The following is a 16,022-nucleotide window of genomic DNA, read 5'->3' as shown; positions in this document are numbered from 1 at the left end:
CACTGGTTAGGTTATGTCCTCTTTTCGTCTTACCTATACAATCAGGGCTTTGCATCTTTGTCACCAAGTGTGTGACACGAAGATTACGTAGTAAAATAAAATAAATAAATAAAGTAAAATAAAGGCATTCATTACAAAACATAGGTTTTTTAAATTATGTATTTATTGATTTTTATGAACAGTTTTAAAACAATTAATACAAAACGATGGCTTATTGGGACATTGCGGACAGAACGTTGTAACTTTGGTCGCCTTTAACCGAGCCATAGCAGGACCTTCGGCATTAGATACATTCTTATAACACTCTACGCAGCGTTTACGGACTTTCCGGCTAGGACCAGGCAGCGTGTCAATAAAGTGTCGGTTTTTCGACACATCACGGCAAACTGGAGTTTTTTCAACGAGTAATTTTTCAATTATGGACTCCCAAAATTTTAACAAATCAATTTTTTTGGTTCCAAACTTTTGGTGTATGTACCACGCATTAGTGACGGAAGTGCCACATATCAATTGGAATACAATTTTTTTGTACCATTTGATTGTTTTCCCGAGACTACTGTAGTAAGATGCTAGTTGGTCTGACAGATCCACCCTTTTTTTAACAGTATTATAATCAAACACAGCGTTTGGTTTTCGTTTGTTATCGCTTTCAATAATTTCACAAGTATGTTCAGGACTTGTTGTTAACAAACATATCGTTCGTTTGTCCGTCCATTTCACAAATTTAACATAGTTATGATTAATTGCTGAATAACATTCACCACGCTTCTGTTTCTTTTTTGCGTCTTCGGGTAGAAATCTTCTATTGGGTTTTATGGTACCGCAAATGTATGTGGAGTGCTGCAAAAGTTCCTCCGCCAATGGAACGCTTGTATAATAACTGTCCGTATATAATATTCTATTTGCGTCCAAACATTCACGCATCAAGCGCATCACTACGTCATGCGAGTGAGAAATTTTTATATTTTCGCCATTTTTTCCGGCATACACTTCAAACTTGAAAGTGTAGCCACCCGGAGCGCAAAGTTTGTAATGTTTCACTCCATATTTGTGCGCTTTCCCTGGAATATATTGCTTGAAGCTAAGGCGTCCTCGCCAGGGAACTATGCTTTCGTTTATAACTACTTTTGTTCCTGGTTTGACAGCGGCTTGAAAATTAGTATTAATTTTATCCATTAGTTCACTGAATTTACATAATCGATTTGTGGAAATATTTGCAGTGTTATCGCTAAAATGCAGGTATTTCAGTATGTCCAGGAAACGATCACGGGGCATCTGTTTTTGAATACATTGATTCGCATACATAGGATTATTGGACCAATATAGGCGAATTTCTGGAAGTTGCACAATGCCCATAATATGCACAATACCAAGAAATGTATACAGATCTGTTGATGTTATTGGTCTCCACATTGATTGATGTTTTCTACTTTCATTTTTATGGGGGTCTTTTTCCATACATTGTATCGCATACCTATTGGTTTCAAGAACCATTTGCTCTATTACCGAATCCGTCACAAATAATTGGTATAATGCAATTGGATCATCACAATCAACATTGTGTAGAAGAAGTTCATCATCACACACTATTTCACATCTTTGCACTTCGTTAATTGGGGTCCATTCGGTATCTCTGTTATCAACTTCGTCGATGTTATCTGTATCTATTTCATCCGAAGAACTGGTTAACACTAACGGTCGCGACTCGTTTCGTACATTTGTAATGTCCGATGATTCGTCTGAGGAACTTTCCTCATCTGACGAAAACATTTTAGATCTATGAATAATTTGAATGAATATTTTCCGTTTATTATCTATTATAATTATATCTTACCTAATATAAAAAAATTGAAAGAAATACGACAAAAGGTCACTGGCTAATTGAAACAATTATGGGGATTGAACAGGCGTGGCAGATTCAATGAACTGAATATTTGTGTAAGTTGCTATGGACACGAACCAGCGTACATCGGTTCACTCCGTGCGCAGCCAGTGGCAGAAAAGGGAACTATTAACTGTGTTTATAATTGTGTACCATGAATACTACGGAAAAGCCTATACCGTTCGGACTCCTTATATCTATACTTCATGGTTGCGAATTAAAAGTGCTGAAACACACATCGATGCACCTGCAAAAACAATCGTTTTTTTGCCATAGCAAAGCATAAACCACTAGTGGAGTAAGCCGCGTCAACTGGACGGAGTTGATAATGCTCAAACGCCGCCCTATGCGGCGGACGTGCGGCGGACAGCCAAAATCCGCGCCGGCGGCAACGTGTTAAACTAGTAGTTGAAAAGAACTTCCGTGTGATGGCGCTAGGTGTAGGTACGAATTATGCCATCTGGCGGAACTGTGCGTAACTAGTGACAACTGTCGTCTACGAACCTCCTGCCACTCGTAGTCTCTTTTCGATTCGGCGTTAAGATGGTGAGTACGCTCCGCTTGTAAATCTGCTGATATTTCGACCATCCGTCGTTCAGCCATGAAATCCAAAGTGCATCCGACATGACAAAGTAATCACCCGCCGTTTACTATTAATATTTCTCGTCTAGACTTTCTATATTTTACGTTTTCGGTGTTTGTTGTCATTCGGAACATGCACTACATGTTTAACCTCACACTAATCTTGTGTGTATATTGCAGGCCACAAGCAAGAAGAAGACCAGGAAGCTGAGAGGACATGTGAGCCACGGCCACGGTCGTATTGGTGAGTTTCATTCGATTATTCGTTAGAATTTTTCATTTAAATGATGAAATTTATGAGTTTAGCGACAGGCGGACTTAAATTCATTGAAGATTCATATTAGCTGATTTACATACAGAAATGATTATGATTTGCTACTTTTATTCATAAATGTGTGGTCTAATAACATATATCTTACATAGGTAAACACCGCAAGCACCCTGGAGGTCGCGGTAACGCCGGTGGTATGCATCACCATCGCATCAATTTCGACAAATACCATCCCGGTTATTTCGGTAAATTGGGCATGAGGAACTACCATTTGCGCAAAAACTCTAAGTGGTGCCCCAGTATCAATCTGGACAGGCTGTGGACCCTTGTCAGTGAGCAAACCAGGCTGAAGTATAAGGATAATGCAGAGGGCAAAGCCCCAGTTATTGACATTGTGAAGGCTGTAAGTAATAAAATCCACAGTGTTTTATTTCAATTAAAATTTAAAATGATGACATATTAGAACGGGCGGTCTTACTTAGTATGATGAGTGTTCTTTTACTGATTAACAACAAATATAATATAGCAATTTTAAAATGTGGCATGTTTAAAATTTAAATTTCTGTTTTATTTGCAGGGTTACTACAAACTTTTGGGCAAGGGCCGCATTCCCAAGCAGCCAGTTATCGTGAAGGCGAAGTTCTTCTCAAAACAGGCTGAGGATAAGATTAAAGCAGTTGGAGGCGCTTGCATATTGTCCGCGTAATTTTGTTTATACAAATAAGATCATCTAAATTAAGGACATTGGTAATTATTTTTTCATTTTCCTGAATTATTCCTTCGAAAAACCGATCATATTTTTTCTTGTTTTAATTTATTAAATATTGGTATATCAACAGTTTTACAAGAGGGCGAGTATTGGTAATAAGCAAAGTAAACGCTAAACCCCCACAAGTTATCATTGTTAAACGATTTTAAAACCATTGCAAATCAATGCTAGTACTTGTCAAGCCTCGTGCGGATTGCTATTTCGACCATCACATCTCAGACAGTCGAGATTGAGACAACGAACCTTCTCGTGACATGAACACACTTATCCGAAGTTGGGTATAAAGCAATAACAAGTCAGTACAGATGTTTGTCAAACCAGTAGGTGTGCTGAGAAGATCTCTAATGGTTGAAATAGCTATCCCAACTTGTGAGGGTATAGCATTTAATTTGCTTATTTCTAATTTATTAAAATTAATATGAAAGAAATATTGAAGCACAGAATTAATTAGTATCAATTTTTATTAAATACTCAAACAAAACCTTTCACATATGTAATTGAATATCACATCCTAGAATTGGTGTAGTCAGTTGGGAACTTGAAGGAATGTGATCCATGTGAGAAAATATTTGGCAGAAATCCTGCATTTGGAATAATGTTCCATGACAAAGTGAGGGTGATGTTTTTGTTGTTTCTGCAAAAATATATTATTAATAAGATGCTCATTTTGTTGCTAATAAATGCTTACTTCAAGCCATTGCCATCATCCCAGAAATAATACTTGGTATTTGCATTCTTGAAGTCTAAAACGGCATTTTCTCCCCTCAAAATAATCTTATCCCACAACACAACCTAAAATTTACATGATGTCAAACCAGTTTCAATGATTTCTAATTTATTATACCTGATTTAACTTGTTAGATGCTGTTTCATACTCAGCAGTAAGATAGAGAAACAACTGCTTTACATTCCAGTTGAATAGGTGAGTGAGATCTGTGTGTAGATCAAATGTGAGGAAGCCTAAGTCATTCTTCTCCCTAGATGCACTGTAATCTGGTACATTCTTACTAAAAATTAGAAGTGATCGTTATTTACTGCCAGGCGTTTTCAAGTGTGAAATCTTTAGTACTTACACGACTACTGTTACGGTTTTCATATCTGCTTGAGTGCGGTAATTTAAAAACACTGTGGAGACAAAGCAGGCAAATGTGAGGCACGCTAATACACTAAGGGCGTACGCAAAAAGCGCGTTGCCGCGCTGAAGCACCGAATGCATTTTAGTTAATTGACTTTTGTTGCTAAATTTTGGTTTTCGTCAATATTTCGCAGGTGACTGAAGAAACACCGCTGTGGAATGACACGTAAAGTAACTCCAACGATACACTGTCAACTGTCACAGAAATTGCTGTCATTTTTTTAGTGGTCGGCTAGAGGGCAGGTACGAGCGTCATAACGGTCATAACCTTAAAAGCAGCGATCTGTTTTTGTGAGTAGTCTCGCAAAATTTTTAATTTTCAATTTACTTAAGCAATGTTTATAATTTTAGGTTGCTTTTTTTAAAGTCAAGCATGTGAGTACACTACAGAATCTGTGTTTGAGCAGTGAAGCTCCATGCTCATTTGCTGTATGTGACTAGTTGGTCCAATAAACCTCTGTTCAGGCCACTGGTCTGTATACAGATTAGTATACAACACGTATTTTACAATCCAGTACAAATCCTTGGCACACAGGGAATAAATGCATTTAGATAATTTATAATTAGATTGTATATATTATGGACCTTAGATTAGTTGATTTAAAGACAGATATTACTCATCCAGTAATCTGCTGCAAAACCAACTTTCTTGTACACATTTCAACATCATTTTAAAAAAGTTTATCAAGAATTTGCATTGTACTGTATATTTAATTGGCGGAGTTGTCTCAGTATTGTATTATTATTGGTTGCCATACAAATGGGACTAGTTTACGTTTTATTTATTGGTAGCAATGCAGATAAAGGTATTTGGTAGTTCCTGTACTGTTGTTGTCTACCTTTTAACTCGCGAAGAGGGCGACTACGAAGTGCTGTCTCTAGAGAAGTCTAATTAAAATCTCGGCGTGCTGTTCATTGTTTGTTATAAAAGCTTTGGCTGCAGTGCACATAGTGGTAGGTTGTGCTTGTGCGTGTCACCCTGCCTTCCATATTTCCCTTCTTTCGTGCCCTTTGTGTTATCTCTGTAGAACTTCAGATCTTCTTATGTATAAGACTTGTGTTGTTTTCCTATTTACTAATGTGTGTGTTACTTGTGTTGCCTATGTAGATGGTTTGTATCATAATAGCATTCTGTTAATTTACATCATCAATTTATCACTCTATCGACAAATGGTTAAAAATTTAAAATAAACACCTTATTTACGAATGTTCGTGCGTTGCAGTAGCAACAAACACAGATAATTCAAATTTGTAGATATAAACGCCGCGCTTTATAACATTATCCAGACATAAAATTTTTGAACCTACGCGTGTTGCAGGCATATCATGAACATTAAACAAATTTCAGCATTTGAATTTAATTCTACATTTCTGCATCCACGCTTGCGTGAATTCACTAAAAAGGCGTACATATTAAGAGCACGTGTGTATAAAATAAGTAATTAATGATTCCATACCAGTATTTTATGCGTTGCAACACTCCGACAAGGGGTGATGATGATGATAAAGATTTGCGAAATAAATTAAATTCTTAAGAGGAGGTGCGTTCTAATGTATCGGCGATAGCTAGCAAGAAAAAAAGAGCAAATTGCAGCCGCCATTTTGAGCCACTTAAGCCGGAATTTTCCGATGAGGCAGACACTTCAATAACCAAGGGTTTCCAAGATATGACCCATTTTGCATTACAAGTTTTGGAAAATGCATAAAGGGCAAACTTGAGCGGCCATTTAGAGGCACTTATTGCGGAATTATGCAATAGGACAGAATTGTAACTTCAAGAAAAACTCTTGCGCTAACAGAATTCGCAGAAAGAATGAAAATATCACAAAGGGTTCCCGGGATACGACTCGCTGCGCCGGAAGTTTTGAAAAATTCAAAGAAAGGGCCAACTATAGCAGCCATTTTGAGGCTCGGAAGGCGGAATTTCGCGATGATACAAAATTGCATCTTCTGGAAGAACTCACGCAAACAGAATTCCAGGAAAATATTATTTACAGTCAGGCCCGCCGTAACCGGGCGTGCAAAGCGTGCACCGCACGCGGGCGGCAAATTGAGCGACTTCTTACGTACCTAATTCAAGTTTTTTTGACAAAACACTTATAGTAGGGCGGCATAATCGGTATTGCACACGGGCGACGAAACAGTTGCACACGGGCGACGAAACAGCTAGCGGCGGGCCTGTTTACAGTATATAATAAATATATCACAAAAGGCAACAACTCTCGTGCTATGAAAAGATGATGAAAAAACTAAAAAGTTAATTCTGTTAATGCACAACAAGTGCTGTAATAAAAAGAAATGATGTTGAAACATTCCATAAGATTTAATAATAATATTTAATACATCGGAGAAAAAATTTAATATATTATATTTACAACTCGACACTTTGTGAGTTGCATTATATACTTTGAACGCGATCAAAAACAGGCATTTATGGACAATAAACGCGCAGATAGTAAATAACATTACTATAGTCGCTAGTTAAAATTAAATATTCGATTGATGATTGAAACTACGCAAGCAACGACTATCGCGTTGAAAAGAATGCAATAGATATGCAAAGCCGGTGAGTTGAAGGCACGCGACTTTGAGCGCGAATTGCATTTGGCACGTTACCTGCGATCAAAACTTAACTTATATGCGGCGTGAGGGGATGGCACCGACGACACATGTGAATGCGATTAAAAGTACAAATTTTGAGGTACTTATTATTGGGTAATTATTTATTTTGTTCAAGACCTATTTTTTGGGCAAACGACGAGTGGTGACTAAAACAGAGAATATTATTCGAATTAGATAAGTTATAATGCGAATTAACTAGTCAACTACCCTGACAATCCGCACTGGACGACGAGGAACTGTTACCATTGCGCGGTGAAAGCACTTTCGGACCAAAGCTTACTGTATAACATCCGTTATTTGATCCACTCGCTGATGCCAAAGTTTCCGGATCTGCTAATGCAGAAGTTATTCCAGAATTTGAACTAGACTGAGCGGGTGCAGTAGGTAAATCCTCATTTGCATTATCGGGCAATTCATCCTAAAAATAAGCTTTTATAAAATATGATTGATATAAATGCACATAACTAAATACTGTATTCTCGTTTTCATTGTTTTCTCCTCTTCCAGGAAGACTGTAATGTGGACGACCAGGTGGATCTATTAAACAGAATTATATGAACAAATATAAGTTTAATAATTATATTTTTTACTTCCACCTTTAAAATGCCAGTTTTTCAACGGTTTTGAGACACAAAAAGTGATACTTCAAACATGGGTGCTCAAGGCCGTGACTAAAGTTCTTTAGTAATGGTTTTATTCACGGGGTGGAGCTTGCGCATGCGCATTTGTCTACGGTGCCGTACAAGACCATATGCTATGCCATGCGCCGTGAAATAGAAACAAATAGAAGCTGCTAGTAGTGTCGGTGCGGCACGGCATTTATAACCTTAACATTCTTAGTTGTGTTCGAGTGACTCTCGATGATTTTAAATACGACAATTCAAAACGTTGGTGAACAAAAACTCCCATTTAGCCACTTGATACTTAATATACTATTATATTAGGTTCTTACCTAGGTATTCAATACCATCCAAAGTGACCAATTGAGGAATATATCTTCTCACTTCCGCTCTATAATTAGGATTACCAGTCAATCCAACGTTTTCTTCGAGGACCAAATGTTGTAAGGTCCCGCATAAAACCAGAAAACTTACTACATTAAAGTCATCAATAAGATTTCTAAAAAACAACCAATTAAATCTTTTAAATTGACTAATTCCACTTTAACTCACCCTGCACAATCAATATGCCTCACAAACTCCAAGGAGGTACAAGGCGTGAGATCTGTAAGTTTATTATTGGCCGCGTACAGTTTCTCAATGTTCCGTAACCCATTCAACCCGTCCAAACACTTCAACTTGCACCGATTCACCTTCAGCACTTTCAACGAATGCAACCGACAACCCAAATCCCTTAGCGAACTGACGACACTGCCATCCAATGTCAACTCACGTAGATTCGGCGTGTGTACGCTTAAATGTTGCAGTCCTGCATCACGACTAATTACTCTCAGCTTCACTTCGGTGACGCTTGCTAAATCATCCGTTCCGGTCGTACGCCGCTGTATAAACATTTAAATACAAAATCAAAATACCGCTTTTGGGTGCTAATGGTACTAAATTATTCAGCTCGAGCATTACCAGCAAATCTCTTAAATTCGGCAAGTAAGGCACCGGTGTGCCGGCGTACGGATCGATCGGGTCGAGCAGGACGCGATTCGCATTATTAATGATGCCATTCCGTAGCATCGTCCTGACTGCGTTCGCCAATTGCTGCACATTGGACAACGGAACAACATCGTCACAATGGCCGTAAATGTCCTCCGTCGGTGGCATCTTCAGTTTATTCAAAAATTAAAAATTTACTCGTTGGTGATGAGATAATCTGACGGCGCGCACTGTAAACGAATTGAAGTTTCTCGCTGAAATAACAAACGTTCCCATGGCGACTCATAATCGATCAAATAAACTTCAACATCAGCGCGGCCCTTCGAAGTGTGAGCAAATGCTCACGTGAGCTCGTAGGATGCTGTGTGCTTTATAAATTATTCATTACCGATGGGAAGCTACTACGCAAAACGTAATTAATTCGTAACAATTATAATTTATTTTAATTTGTTTTTCATTTACATACAAGAATAATACTTAATATCCGGTATACAATTTCATAACAAAATTGTCACATTCGGTGGATTACATGTTTGTAAGCACACACATTGTGTTAATACTATTTTAGTTAGTTTTGTAATATGTGTAATCCATAGATATGTTGGATGCGCAATCCTTATTTATTATCAAAGATTATTAGAAATGTCACCGCTGAAATATTAGATAATATTTATAACACAAAGAGAACGAACAAAAAAAAAAGATATGGTAATGTGCGTTTTTTTTTGTTATGTTACTATCAACATAATCATTAATATTTAAATCATCAAATCGAAATGCTCGCTATCCGCGTATCCATATCAGTAATTGTGGCCCACGACCGCAGGTGACATTAATAATTCATGTTGATTGTACCCGATGCGATATCATAACTTGGCGCTGTCCATTGCAAGCACACCAGAAATGTTGAGCAATAATTAGGCCACCGAGGATAGAAAATCAGTAGTCAACGTGTCGGAAGAGCGACATGTGAAACGAAAATGTAACAATATACAAAGATGTCTAACTGCTAACATTAATTGACTCGAAATTACAAAATCTAATCGAACGCGGACACACACGTAGGTTAATATCTTTTGTTAAAACATTACATGCGTACATCAGTATCATCAGCGATCATCGCTTGATAAAGCCCACCACCTGTGCACAACTCCTATCACAACAGTTAATAAGTTTGTTTGCGCACAACAAACGCCAAACAATTTCAGTTATCGCCTCAATGAGCGATCTTCACAATGCAGCAGTTAAACAAGTTCGTCTTGACGAACGTGACAAGTTCACCTGAAAGATGCGATGGGATTGCATGAGTAGCATGCAAGTGTTTGGTAAATGGGGAGTTTGTGCACTCACCTGCTGTGCAAACAGCTCAAGCTAATTGGCAACGCCTCGGAGAAGCCTTCGGGAATGTGGCCGGGAATCGATTCGGTGAGGACGTACCATTGAGCAACAGGTTTCCTTGGGTTGTCTAGCATCTCAAGCCAGTGGTCCTTGCCTACGCCGATAAAGTTCGATCCGATTGCTGTGCAACCCATTAACTCATTCGATCCGATCCTGAAAACCAACGGGTGGAATTCGATTAGACTACAAGACCGGAAATTTGTTTTTTTCTTCTTTTTCTTAATTTGAATTAAAAGCGAAACGCAAATAATAGCTCTGTTAATGAATTCAAATTAGTCTTGTTAGTCGTAATCAATTAATGTCAATTGCGTGCTTAACTTAATTGTCTGCGGTTGGTGCCCTTCGTTTTTATTGAGTTTGATGTAATTTACCTGTCGTAATCGATGACTTTGACGATCAGGCAAACATCCTCAATGTTCTCCGACGGCACGTCAAACACCATCGCTTCGTTATAGATCGGATGCAGCGTGTTTTTCATCACGGACGTTTTCTTCTTCTTGATACGCTTACCTTGACACAGTAAGTACACCTTGACGTAGGGATCTGTCGACGCAAACAACGGAAACCGAGAGAAAAGAAGAGAAAAACACACAACAAGTATATTAGATTTCTGGATTTGAAAGAGGGTGACATTGTTAATGTAAAATCGGTATGGGATTATCTTCCTACCTGACTTTCCGGTGATGTCCATTGCTTTCAAGTTGCGCCCTTTAATGACCGTCAATGTAAGCCTTCCGGCTGTTGGTAAATAGCACAAGGAGAGCATCAATTCCCCCAAATCCACTTTATCCTATAAAAGTGCAATAAAAACATTAATATCTTTGTTAATTTTACTACCCTTAGCGTGGCATAATTACAAGAACACATTGATTTTGTCCCGTTATATTTCCCCAAAATATGTGCGCAAACGTAATATCAACGAGAGTCGAGAGTTTATCAACATATTTATTTCGGGAAGCAAAGCACGGTGCGTAAAACCAGACGACCTATTTTAAGCCGGCATTTGGGTCAAGGGTAGCGCGATGCGGTACGCGCCCCGGAGCTGGAGGACACGGCATAGAAACGCCAGACGTTTCCTTGAACGTGGGATGAAAACTGAATGCAAGACATTCTTTCCACAACGCCGAGAAAATTAAACACCACAATCATACGAAAATAGGGGTGCAATTTCCGCACCCTAGGGAACCTTTAAAAGTCGCAGCGCTAGTTGATTGAAAAGAGTAAATACCACTCACCTGCGGTGGACAGAGAACGTTCATTGTGTATTCGATCTCTTGCTGAAGGTCCGTTGAGTCGATGAGGCCTCTCAGGACGACGTGGCCAATTAGATCGTGCCGCGAGAACCTGTCAAAGTCGTAGACGGAAAACTGCAGATAGCGGAAGCGTAGATCTTCCTCGCTCACGCTGCAAATTGATGACACAAGGTTGCAGAAAAAGAAAAAAAACTCACACATACGCAGGTGATTGATATAAACGCACCTGAATATAAACGTTTCGTTGAAGTTCGGGTTGAGATTCTTCCTGTGCACTTTGGTCTGGAACTTCTTTTTCCGATCGGGCAAAAGGTAGACTTTGATATAGGGATCGCTACTGCCGGTGACGTCCTTGATAGGAAGGTCTCGAGCGGTGAAGATCTGTCGCACAATGAATTATGGATTGACTTTTGAGGCAAAATTTAAAAAGTTTCGGAATAATGTTTACTATATGCAACCCAAATGCATTTATTATGTATTAAGAGTTGCCAGCGCAATTTTATATAAATTTCGTGGAAAAACTAAATACTTTTAGTAATATTTTTGTTCCAAGAAATATAAATATTAGATTTTTTTTCTGGGAAATAAAAATCTGCTTAAATTGGCAATAAATTAAAGTAAACAGCGTATAAATGAAAACGCAGCAAACTCACCTTGACAACCAGTCCTTCGACCTCACGATCATAACGTAACGAGAAATGTAACATGCCGCTAACTTCCATATCCGGGCCGTTGGAGTCCGTTGACGGTTGGCGCACTAATTCCTTCTTGTACAACTCCGGCTGACAAAAATTAATTAAATTGTTACGTATCTACAGGTGCGTCAAAACGGAAAATTCCCATTTTGCAGTTATGATTTCAAAATGCGTTTTGGGTTGGAAAAAGATTGAAAACGCTTTTGTGACAAGGATCAATAGCCCCAGGGCATTGAATGCAAGTGCGCCGTGTATCTACTTACCTTGATCAATCCGATTAGACTCGACTCGCTTTTGTGCTCCAGGCTGCAAATGCTGAATTGTATCGGGGTCGGGACCACGTCCAGTCGATGCGACAATTGCCGTTGAAACGTTTGATGGCGCGTCGGGACGATTGGCAGCGTCGTCTGGCGCAGGACCTGTATAGAAATAACCAAAAGTCGTAAAACTCATCATATTCAATTAGAATTTGTGGTAATTAATCAAAGAGACGGTGATAATCGTATAATTGCTTCGGAATTTTTTGTTGTTCTTATAAAAACCATATAAATTGTTTTTTCGCATCATTTAATGGATTTTTCATTAGAGTATGAATATGTGAAAATGTGAAAGTGTTGCTTTTGTAGTCTGCTGGTCAAGTGTACGATTTGCGCTGAGGCCAAAATTAGTTTTCCAATAATAAATGCTCGCGCGCAATTTTTTTCGAAAAAAATAATAAAACGAAACGCACACGCTATGTGGCCAGCAGGACAAGCACATGAAACTTGGCACGCCACATCTGCCCATCCTCATACATCATTTCACATAATACGCGTACTTTGAAAAGCGTTCGACTGTAAATTGTTTTTTGTTCCCATTTCCACTGCTCTCGAATAACCATCAGTATGCCCACGGCGTTATGCATTTGTAATCTATATTTGCACCTCTATACATTCTACTAATTCTTGGAAAATCGAATCAATATATTAAATATTAAATATTTCAAATAAAAACACAACTGTAATTGAATTCATACGATTGTTTCAATGCACGATTGATTGAAAATCCCACAACGCATTTTGGTTTGTTTGTTTACTATTTCCATAGCAACCGCCATATTGTGATTGATGCGAGTGTGTTACCTTTTTGTTATCCTTGTGCTCCTGCACGTATTCCTCTTGCAGCTGCTCGGATTGCATGTCGGGCAGCGAGTGGCTGATGCGAATGGCGGCGTGCATTGTTGAGGAGGGATCCCCATCGCCATTATAGTCCCGGCACGTTCTATCCTTGATCCATCGCCATGTTGCGGCGCATTGGTACGTCATGGTGGCGAACAGCACCATTGCCATCACTAACACGATGGCGACCACAATCAGGTTCACCAGCAGTGTCGAATTCCAATCGACTACATCCGAACACACAAACGACAAAACACCATTGAACTTTCCTTTACTTGTCAACATTGTATGAATGAATAAAGGAGGGTGAGTGCGCATAAATACAGTGCCAACATAAAACACGTTGCTCAAAGACTAATGAATAATAAATAGTTTGTTGCAGTTGCCGTTGCAAGTTCCATGCATCGCGTATATAATTCCGAACGCAATTATTCGAGCCCGTGCGACATAATACAGTTTGTTGAAACGTGACATGCGATGACAAAATCCCGTGATAGAAAAGATTCAAAATCAATTTGTTGTATGTACATAGGAAATATATAATATCAATTCGGAATTGATGTATTGCGATATGTTTATACACCACTTTCTTCTGAGTTCTATTCCAGGCGTGATTGTGGTTTGGAGTGGGCTGTAGGGTGCGTGGGTGGCGCGCGACTCGAGATTGATTCACGTGTTATGAAATGTGTGTGCGAGTGCCGTCTCTGCACGTGCACGCAGGGTGTCAACATCGAAAAAATGTGTACGGTAGCTGAACGCGTGCGTAGATATATACAGATGCTCGCAAGCAACACGTTTTGTTTTGTGTTCAACGTGATTATTTAATTCACGTGGTGTTAATGTCGTCAGTAATATTTTATTTTTCTTGTGCAAATTGGATTATCTTCGAAGAGAATTTTAATTTAAATTTTAAATCCGTCAGTGTGAGGCTTTATTTTTCCGGAAATTGTGTTTTAAGCAAAAAAAGTAATCGATAAAAAGAAGAGAAAGTGATGCTTTTTTTATTTGTTGTAAAATATAAAGAAAATTATATTTTGTGATGAATAAATTTGTCATGTGCATATTTTGCACATTTTATAAATATTAAATGCAAATATGTGTATAATATTTATAAAACACATAAAATTTAATGTATAAAAAGCAACACATGCGGACCGTGCAAAGCTCACCATTTAAATAACAAATCTCCAAATCCTTGCTATTAATGTCCTGCGATAGCGCCACCAATAATTAGCAAATGCAAATAGCAACACTGAAAACATATGTAATTTTGCGCACATTCAATTTTAATATTAAAAAAGTTTTCAAATTCATGTGAACCATTTTTTTAAAGTAGGTACATAAGTGTTTGAACTTGAGTTAATTTGTTTTGCAAGTTAATAAAACAAAGAATCCTTTGTCCCACTTAGCGGTCCCAGGCACAAACGACGTCAAATTGTGCCGCGAGAGTTGGAGGACCTCGCGCGCGCGGAAAACGCACAAAATCAATGCGTCTGACCTTGGACAGAGGATTGCGAGAAAATCCAACTGTTGCTTAGACTCATTTCCAAGCAACAGGTTTAGAGTGTGTACTCACAAACAATCACGACACAAAAATTAATTAATTATCGCCAGAAAACTATTAATTATTGTCAAAAACTGAACATGCATCCAAAAAGAGATCAAAAAGATCAATCTATGAGAGGGGAACTCTAATAATGTGTTTTGTGGTACAAATAATACAAATCATTGTATATTTGTGCGTTGAAATGAGCTACTCTGCATGAATGCACAATGAATCATAATGGAAACTTGTTTTCTCATTTCAGCTGCGATGCATTCACAACATTGAACAAAACGGAAATGCACGTTGTGGTACTAATTTGTTTTTATAAATTAAAACAAAAAAGTACCACACAAGATTAAAGAAATGTCCGAGCCAAATTAATTAGTTGAAAGTTTCAGCCGTCGACCCTTCAAATTCGCAAAAGTTAGATGCTTTAATTATAAGTTTTGAACGCGTAAGAAACTTTCACAAGCTTTAATCATATAGTGGTAAAATATATCGCTTACAAAAAATAATAATAATAACAAGCTTAACTTTAGTTTGAATTAAATTGTTAAACTTTTTTTTTGTTTGTAAACAAAGTTTTGTTTTGTAAATAAAATAATTTTTAAATTTTTAAACGTTTAATTAAAAAATAGTGAATTTTTTGCTTACCTGTTGATAGTTTGTCAACAAGTCCGGCGGCGTTAGTAGCGTTCGCACTAGGAAATGCTCCCTTCAAGCGGCTGACAATACCCATGATCGTCGCGACATGAATGTGAGCGGCGACTGTGGCGGCGGCGAGCGTTTCGGGCGGCCTGAACTTGGCGGCGCGGTCGCGGCTCTCGCGTACGCACCCCCGTGACGTCAGCGCCGACCTAGAACCTGATTGGGCAAGAGCAATGTCAGGTCTAGGTTAAGGATAGTCCACGCAAGGTAGATCCCGGATTCGCATTGCCTGCGTGGCGGCGGCGGCGGCGGCAGCCAGCGAATCAATCGCGCGCATATACATCCACACGCCGGGTGCATCCAGGAAGGACCTTGAAAAATAAACATATTAAAATATTCAATGTTTATTTATTGAATAAACAATATGTTTAACTATACTTCAGTATAATTAATATTG

At 38.5% G+C, this 16,022-nt stretch overlaps 5 protein-coding genes and 2 long non-coding RNA genes across 10 annotated transcripts; 3 read left to right on the top strand and 4 right to left on the bottom strand.

Annotated features, from left to right (window-relative positions):
* Positions 1-141: 141 nt before the first annotated feature.
* On the bottom strand, positions 142-2,120 carry LOC135792468 (piggyBac transposable element-derived protein 4). The gene is made up of 2 exons (XM_065303115.1): positions 1,835-2,120; positions 142-1,777 (listed from the first exon to the last, which is right to left on the bottom strand). Exon 2 carries the CDS (start codon positions 1,768-1,770, stop codon positions 163-165), a length of 1,608 nt encoding a protein of 535 aa, XP_065159187.1. The 5' UTR covers positions 1,771-1,777; positions 1,835-2,120; the 3' UTR covers positions 142-162.
* A 170-nt stretch (positions 2,121-2,290) lies between these two features.
* Positions 2,291-3,474, top strand: RpL27A (ribosomal protein L27A). Its single transcript, XM_065303125.1, has 4 exons — positions 2,291-2,428; positions 2,645-2,708; positions 2,888-3,138; positions 3,313-3,474. The coding sequence occupies exons 1-4, from the start codon at positions 2,426-2,428 to the stop codon at positions 3,439-3,441; spliced, it is 447 nt and encodes a 148-aa protein (XP_065159197.1). The 5' UTR covers positions 2,291-2,425; the 3' UTR covers positions 3,442-3,474.
* A 473-nt stretch (positions 3,475-3,947) lies between these two features.
* Spase22-23 (Signal peptidase complex subunit Spase22-23) lies at positions 3,948-4,851 on the bottom strand. Its single transcript, XM_065303124.1, has 4 exons — positions 4,578-4,851; positions 4,349-4,511; positions 4,193-4,296; positions 3,948-4,138 (listed from the first exon to the last, which is right to left on the bottom strand). Exons 1-4 carry the CDS (start codon positions 4,718-4,720, stop codon positions 4,009-4,011), a joined length of 540 nt encoding a protein of 179 aa, XP_065159196.1. The 5' UTR covers positions 4,721-4,851; the 3' UTR covers positions 3,948-4,008.
* Positions 4,852-4,855: 4 nt separating this feature from the next.
* On the top strand, positions 4,856-7,841 carry LOC135792476 (uncharacterized). The gene is made up of 3 exons (XR_010548330.1): positions 4,856-4,930; positions 4,991-7,645; positions 7,769-7,841. It is a non-coding gene; the product is annotated as an uncharacterized lncRNA (long non-coding RNA).
* LOC135792473 (leucine-rich repeat-containing protein 56) lies at positions 7,334-9,036 on the bottom strand. The gene is made up of 6 exons (XM_065303123.1): positions 8,842-9,036; positions 8,434-8,762; positions 8,214-8,380; positions 7,734-7,798; positions 7,469-7,679; positions 7,334-7,407 (listed from the first exon to the last, which is right to left on the bottom strand). The coding sequence occupies exons 1-6, from the start codon at positions 9,034-9,036 to the stop codon at positions 7,379-7,381; spliced, it is 996 nt and encodes a 331-aa protein (XP_065159195.1). The 3' UTR covers positions 7,334-7,378.
* A 252-nt stretch (positions 9,037-9,288) lies between these two features.
* LOC135792472 (synaptotagmin-6-like) lies at positions 9,289-15,702 on the bottom strand. Of its 4 annotated transcripts, none has more exons than XM_065303121.1 (11): positions 15,572-15,679; positions 14,541-14,623; positions 13,336-13,598; positions 12,478-12,633; positions 12,173-12,301; positions 11,746-11,900; positions 11,502-11,670; positions 10,936-11,056; positions 10,638-10,809; positions 10,219-10,419; positions 9,289-10,149 (listed from the first exon to the last, which is right to left on the bottom strand). In XM_065303121.1, exons 3-11 carry the CDS (start codon positions 13,540-13,542, stop codon positions 10,146-10,148), a joined length of 1,314 nt encoding a protein of 437 aa, XP_065159193.1. In that variant the 5' UTR covers positions 13,543-13,598; positions 14,541-14,623; positions 15,572-15,679; the 3' UTR covers positions 9,289-10,145. The 4 variants fall into 4 exon arrangements, with proteins under 4 accessions (XP_065159193.1, XP_065159194.1, XP_065159191.1 ...); XM_065303122.1 differs by having other exon boundaries at positions 14,541-14,580; XM_065303119.1 differs by lacking the exon at positions 14,541-14,623 and having other exon boundaries at positions 15,572-15,702.
* On the top strand, positions 13,542-13,931 carry LOC135792477 (uncharacterized). Its single transcript, XR_010548331.1, has 2 exons — positions 13,542-13,677; positions 13,744-13,931. It is a non-coding gene; the product is annotated as an uncharacterized lncRNA (long non-coding RNA).
* Positions 15,703-16,022: the final 320 nt, after the last annotated feature.

The sequence above is a fragment of the Atheta coriaria genome, unplaced genomic scaffold (assembly GCF_025399875.1).
Source record: "Atheta coriaria isolate IRGN ID8LTWV9N9 unplaced genomic scaffold, Caltech_Dcor_3.1 hic_scaffold_5_pilon, whole genome shotgun sequence".
Taxonomy (NCBI): domain Eukaryota; kingdom Metazoa; phylum Arthropoda; class Insecta; order Coleoptera; family Staphylinidae; genus Dalotia; species Dalotia coriaria.
This window is presented reverse-complemented; position numbering and strand designations above follow the sequence as displayed.